The sequence below is a fragment of the Corylus avellana genome, chromosome ca3, assembly GCF_901000735.1.
Source record: "Corylus avellana chromosome ca3, CavTom2PMs-1.0".
Classification (NCBI taxonomy): domain Eukaryota; kingdom Viridiplantae; phylum Streptophyta; class Magnoliopsida; order Fagales; family Betulaceae; genus Corylus; species Corylus avellana.
Window position 1 is genome coordinate 31,840,031 of NC_081543.1, and position 6,649 is coordinate 31,846,679.

A 6,649-nucleotide genomic window follows, 5' to 3' on the forward strand; every position below is an offset into this window, starting at 1 on the left:
TAAATTTTTTAATTACCCTGGGTTTTGAAATTACTTATCAAAGTTTAAAAATTCTCAATTACGAGTATCAAACTTTTAATTACCTAATTCCATAAGAATTTTTGGTTAAATATTATTAAAATTCTAAAAATACCCATGTTTTTTATTATAAAAAAATTGTAAAGATTTATGCGTTTGTTATATACATATATTAAAAAAACAAAAACAAAAACAAAATTGATGTAATATTTCCCGGTCGCTCTACCTCTGTAAAAGGAGCTAGCATCATAGTTGAGGTTTCTTAAGCTATAAAGATAATTTCGAAGTAAGACAGGAAGGACGACGTCAAGCAGAGCATGCTTTTTGAATTGCATGAAATAGAGCTTTTAAAAGGTTGCTTTTTTTTGAAAAAAAAAAAAAAAACTTTTTAGAAAAAGCTTAATTTTTAAAGTAAAACACCTACTTTTGAATTTTTTTTAATCAAACATATTAGTTTTTTATGGGCACAACTTACTTCCTAACACGGGTGAAGATAAATAGCATGTTGGCAAATTTTTTTTTTTTTTTTTATTAAAATATTAAATTTTTTTTTTGCTGCCTTGGCGTTTAGAGCATGCGCGTGCTCTGAATCACGGCTCTTCTAACACAATCTAAAATAGGCCGGTAGATAGAGGAACAGTTAAATCATTAATTGTCTTAAAAATTTAAATTTATATGAATAAATAAACCTACTTATTTTATCAGTAAATATTGTGTAAAAAAGGCTATATATATATATATATATATATATCGGGTTAGGTGATGATACATAATATGCCGGTGCATGCCCGGCTTTATTTTTTTAATAACTATAATAATAAAAGATTATATTTTATTATTTTAAAATATCACATTAATCGAGTGAACATCACGTCGGGCGTGATGTTTAACATCACCCCAGGACTAATCTCCTGAAGGGTAAAGATATTGAGCACGCCCGGCATGCTTCAACAGTGAAGCATGCCGGCCGTGATTTTTATTATTATTTTATTACTTTAATTTTTTTTTTTTTTTAAAAAAAAAATTTTAGCCTGGCGTGCTTCACTGTTGAAGCGCCAGAGTTGCTCTGAATCATGACTCATCATCTGAAAGTGAGAAATAAGAGACGTGCTATATATTCTCTCTTGATATTTTTTTATTCACTTAATTTTTCAAATCATCATTAAGTCTGTGGTGCACATATAGAGAACGGAAAATGACAAAAATAATTTCTCTTTTTTTAAGGCAAGAGTGCCATTACACATGCACATCAAAAGAGAAAGGTAGAATTAAAGAGTGGACACAGCTGCTGCTGCCAACATCATTGTCATCTACTATCTACGGACCAGATATGGTGAAGACCTGTAATTCTTTACCTCCAAAAAGATCCAAGTGAAGGACAGAAAAAAAATCCTAGGATAACAATTTCTTTTTTTTTTATTTTTTTTATTATTATTGGAAAAATCATAGGAGAACAATAATATATATATATATTATTCAACTCAAAAGCTTATTTAATACTTGTTTTAGCCTTTTTTAAATTGCCCCCAAACACTTAAGTGAGAAGATAAGATTTTAATCATTTAATAATATTTTAACAGCAAAGATTTGACCCATCACTGCATCCACGACTGACGGAGTTTGGCTAGGGCCATGCAAGACGATCCACCTTCACCGAGAGCAGCCATGGCTTCATTTTTCATAGACAAGATTCTCTCCCTGATCGACCTTCCTTCCTCCGACTCCGGCTCCATCAACTCTCTAACTCGCTTCTCCACCTCCGCCGCACTCACAAACCCACTCTCCGATTCCTTCATCGGCAAAGCAATTCCTATTTCTTCCACCAACATCACCCTATTCAACCTTTGCTCAGCGTAGAGCGGCCACGCCACCAGCGGCACCCCCGCGCACACTGCCTCCAGCACCGAGTTCCACCCGCAATGCGTCACAAATCCACCCACTGATTCGTGGTTCAGCACCGCCACCTGCGGCGCCCAAGACTTCACCACCAGGCCTCTCTCCTTCGTCCTTTCCAAGAAACCCCCCGGAAGCAACAGATCCAAGTCCGGCTCAGGTTGCGCTTTCACCGCCAAGCTATGATCCTGCGTCGGTGGATTGCGTACCACCCACAAAAATCTCAAGCCACTCCTTTCCAACCCAATAGCTATCTCCTTCAACTGATCCAATGAGAACAGTCCCAAGCTTCCAAAACATAAAAACACTACGCTTCGGCTCGGCTGCAAATCAAGCCACCTTAAGCAGCTCGCCGGATCATCTCTTTTATTGCTACTAGCAGTCAGCGGCCCTACGCAGAAAATAGGCGGCGTTGGACCGTCGACGACGCATAACCCATCTGATATCGCTTTGATAACTCTCGGCTCCAGCGACTCAAAAGTGTTGACAATTAATCCTGCGGATTTAGCCATGCTGAATGAGCACTCAAGAAAGCATTTGTAGGCCTCATCGTCACGGTCGAGCACCGGTTTCGGCGAATCCGAGGACGGCATAGGGGGTACGCCGGGAATGTCGAGATGGGTGTCAAGGTCTTTGAAGCTTTTTGTCGTGCTTCTGTCCATGGTGCGGAGATATAGAAAGTAAGCGAGACAACCGGCACCGGAAGTGAAAAAGTAGTAGCCGGGGATGTTGAGGTTCGCTGCAACAGAGAGAGCGTGAGAGCAGAAGAAGTCCATGATGAGCGCGTGGATGGCGTAGCCTTTGGAGATAGAGAGCAGAGATTGGTGGAGATTGGGGTTGTTGAGGCGGAGGAGCTCAAAGGTAAGCGTTTCATGGTTGGGAGAGGCGGTGGGAGGGAGATCAACGTTGGGGAGATTGTGAAAGGTGATGGAGGGGGTGGTGGCAGAAACGGCGGCTATGTATGGAGCCGTTGAACCGGCGTTGTACGGTTGCGGGGCAATGAGGATGTGTACGGTGAGTGAAGGGTGGTGGGTGAGTATTAGTTTTGCAAGCTCCACCATGGAAATCAGGTGGCCTATGGCTGGTGTTGGGTACACAACTATCGCCTCCTCCATAGCTATCTAGCTGCTTCAGTTTTCTCTGCGTGTGAGTGGTTCAATGGAGAAGATTATATCTTATACAGATATTTTTTTGGACCGACTAATTTTGGTGATGCCAGCAGTACGTAGACATTATTTCATTGTGCAGAGATTGTCCAAGACGAATTAAAGTTACAGCTACGTACGGTAATCTTGCGTACTACCATGAGTATCATAACCGATATGCTTTGATGCATCAGAAACAATTGAAACAGAGTCAAATAATCTCATCCGTCCAAACTCGAGACATGATCGAATTAATTTCATTATCCGCAGTGGGAGGACTGTTGAGACGAGACAGGTGATGAAAGCTTTCACAGTGGAAATCAAAATCAATTTCTTCAAGTACTGTGAGATGTTTGGCTAATGGCTATCCTTGAATGCCAACAACCCATCTCTTCACGTCACCCACGTGCGCTTAAATCTTAAGAATTTTTTGGGACAAACTCATTTTATAAAGATTAATGCAATTAATTTTTTTTTTTATCCTTCTAAAATTCTTTTAAAGGTAATGCTTCTTTTAAAATTATTATTCAATTTTATATAAATCATATTTAAAATTTAATCAAATAATAATTATGAAAGTCATATCAACTTTAAAAAGATAAAAAGTTAATATTTAATATTACTCTTTTATAAAACTGGTTCAATAAAAAAGAGTTATTTATTTCTTACAAATATGTTCAAGATCTTGTCCACAGGTAATGTGAGATTATTTTTTGACATCCTCCCTCACGTGCAGGCCAGTATTTTCTTGGTCTTTGTTATGGGGTAAGTAGTGTAGATCCCATTCGTCTTGGGTAGGCTCTGATATCATGAATAAATTTATGGTTCTAACTCATTTTATAAAACTAGTTCAATAAGAGATGATTGCCCATTCCTTATAAACATGCCCAATATTTTGTTCACATGCAATGTGAGATTATTTTTCAACAAAATCTCTCCTAGTTCTTGCTTAAAAAAAAAAAAAAAAAAAAAACAGCTTTGTTATTCAATTCAATGTCGTATAACCATGACACCCCCTAGCGTTGTCACTGTCATTGTAATTGCACATGTTTTTATTGCCTAGTTGTGTTTTTTTATTTTCTTTTTGAAGTTTAAATGTGAAACATGTTAGTCAATCAACCCCCCCAAGTCCCCAACGTTCTTCCTTTCCGTGTAAATGATGGCTGTGTCACCTCTGCTTCATACGCAAGCCATTCCAATCCCTCCTCCACTCCAATCCCACCATTCCCCACTCTTTACTACCCTCCCCAAAAGGACCCTAATTCTCCATCGAAACCCTAACCCTAACCCCAGTAGACCTGCCAAGATGGTGGCCCAAGCAGGCAGCGTGCAGAGCGCAGTCTCAGCGGCAGTGAAGCTGATCCAGTCGTCCCCTCCCACATGGCAGTCGGCCCTCCTCAGCAACCTCATTATCTTCGTTCTGGGTTCACCAATTCTGGTCTCTGGCCTCTCACTTTCGGGCATTGCGTCTGCTTTCCTTCTGGGCACTCTCACTTGGCGCGCTTTTGGTTCCTCTGGGTTCCTTCTCGTTGCCACCTACTTCATCATTGTAAGCCCATAAAAAACAGCAAAATCTGTGTGTTCATGGGATTTAAGTTTTTGTACTTTTTTTTTATAAGAGTTAGTTGGTATTCTGTTAATTTCATTGATTTTGGTTCTGGGTTTTGAATTTTGTTCCTTTTATCGGAGTTCAATTGTTAGTGAATGCATTTTTTTAATTGCTTTTCTTCAACGAACATTTTTCGTAATATTTTATGGTTTGTTGATTATTACAGAGTTTTTTGGACTGAAATTTATTTGTTTCTTTTAACATTATAGTTACTGTTGATTCTATCACTGATTTTGGAGTGAAATTTAACTCTTTTTTTTTTTTTTAAAAAAAAAGGTTATTCTTGACTGCAAACCGACTCGCCATTGCAGAACCCATAATTTCTTTCTTCTTATTCTGCTCACAGAAATGTCTTTCCTTGTTGTTTGTTGATTGCCCAGTGTTTGCATTGATCATATTGTCAGCTATTGTTTCTGGGTTTTGTTTTGTTATGAAATATAATCCTTGGGCATTCTCTAAGATGAAACCTAGTTATTTTCTTGTGTAATTTTTCTAAAGTATAAATTTGATTTATGAGTTTTGTTAGGTGATTTACTTTTATAGTGACTATTCCTAAGTGGTTGTACTTTTATGATTCTTCTATTAATGGGTTTACATCATTTTTTTGGGTAATAGGGCACGGCGGTAACAAAAGTGAAAATGGCACAGAAGGAGGCTCAGGGGGTTGCTGAGAAGAGAAAAGGAAGAAGAGGACCAGGCAGTGTTATTGGTTCCAGTGCTGCTGGTTGCGTCTGTGGTTTTCTTTCAATCTTTGGAGTAGGGGGAGCGGCATTTTCTCAGCTTTGGAAACTTGGATTTGTTGCCAGTTTTTGTACTAAGTTGAGTGATACTGTCTCCAGTGAGATAGGGAAGGCATATGGCAAAATAACGTAAGTAATGCATCTCTGGTCTGGTTTGGGTATTTTAGTTTAATGTTATTATTACTTTTCTTAGTTTACTCATAAATGAATGAGAAAATCGATTTTGGACGGATTTCTCAAGTCCATTATCTTTCTTTTGTATACATTATAGGACCAGTATCATTGCTCAATGCTTTTGAAGAATTTTACTAAGTTCTTAACTTTATTTTTTGATGAATCAAATTGAAGAAGCCAATTTGTAGAAGTATGGTGTGTGATATACTAAATGCGAAATCACTATATTGTTTTCTTCTCCTGCACTCTCTGATCATCTCTAGGATTCTACATAGACTTAAGATTTACATTCTTTTGTTTATTTTTGTTTTCTAATTGGCCTTTACTTCTAATCTCTGTCATTGTCATAAATAACATCATCAGCTAATTCAAATGTTCGAATGATACCAGTTTAATTTGTTCCTGGACCAGAGTCCAATTTGGAAGGGATGTGGTTATGGTTGGAATGTTTCAATAGTGGGGCCAACTGTATGTTATTTGATGGAAAATAATAGAAATAGAGAAATTAAAGGATATCAATCTTTGATTAAACTTTTGAATTAAATAATCATATGCAACTTATAGCATACGTCATTGACTAAAGCTTGTTTAGGATTTTGAAGAACTTTTGCAGGTGATTGCATTTCTCTAGAAGTGGGCTAAAAAAAGTGTCAAAATAGTAGATGGTTTCGATTGTTTTATCGTCTGTTTCAAACCATGTTAATCTCTACATGTTGTCTCACTATCTATGGTGTCTATCCATCCTAGAAAGACAACCGTGCTTGAAATTTGTACTGTTGAACTCAACTGGTTGGATAGAGTGAATCCTTTCTCTCCAAAATTGATGCAAAAATAAGTGAATGTAATGGTCTAAGCATGATATGTCTCTCAAGTTAGTTAATCATTTTGCAATCATGTAAAGATATATATATTCTCGTACGTTTTTGCTGATGTACTTGGTTATGGGAGATAGAGGTTTAATTTGGTCTAGGCTGGGTAAGTTTGGCAACAAACCTTAGGATGCCAGGCACTCAGAGCTTCATGTTAAGAATTGCTGTGACCTAAAAACCTGAGTTGACTCACCAGCATTG

At 37.7% G+C, this 6,649-nt stretch overlaps 2 protein-coding genes across 2 annotated transcripts in view; one reads left to right on the plus strand and one right to left on the minus strand.

Moving 5' to 3' along the window:
* Positions 1 to 1,113: 1,113 nt before the first annotated feature.
* On the minus strand, positions 1,114 to 3,077 carry LOC132174966 (UDP-glycosyltransferase 88A1-like). The gene has a single exon (XM_059586743.1). It carries the CDS (start codon positions 3,024 to 3,026, stop codon positions 1,614 to 1,616), a length of 1,413 nt encoding a protein of 470 aa, XP_059442726.1. The 5' UTR covers positions 3,027 to 3,077; the 3' UTR covers positions 1,114 to 1,613.
* Positions 3,078 to 4,137: 1,060 nt separating this feature from the next.
* The window catches only part of LOC132176556 (protein VTE6, chloroplastic), a gene marked incomplete in the record, with an annotated part of 10,596 nt that continues 8,084 nt past the window's right edge, over positions 4,138 to 6,649 (plus strand). The window contains 2 exon segments of the mRNA XM_059588802.1: positions 4,138 to 4,605; positions 5,281 to 5,534. Of these exon segments, the coding sequence (XP_059444785.1) occupies positions 4,213 to 4,605; positions 5,281 to 5,534 (647 nt within the window).

What these genes read in the sequence shown, in the direction of transcription:
- LOC132174966 (XM_059586743.1), bottom strand. Translation starts at nt 3,026, where the DNA reads ATGGAGGAGGCGATAGTTGTGTACCCAACACCAGCCATAGGCCACCTG.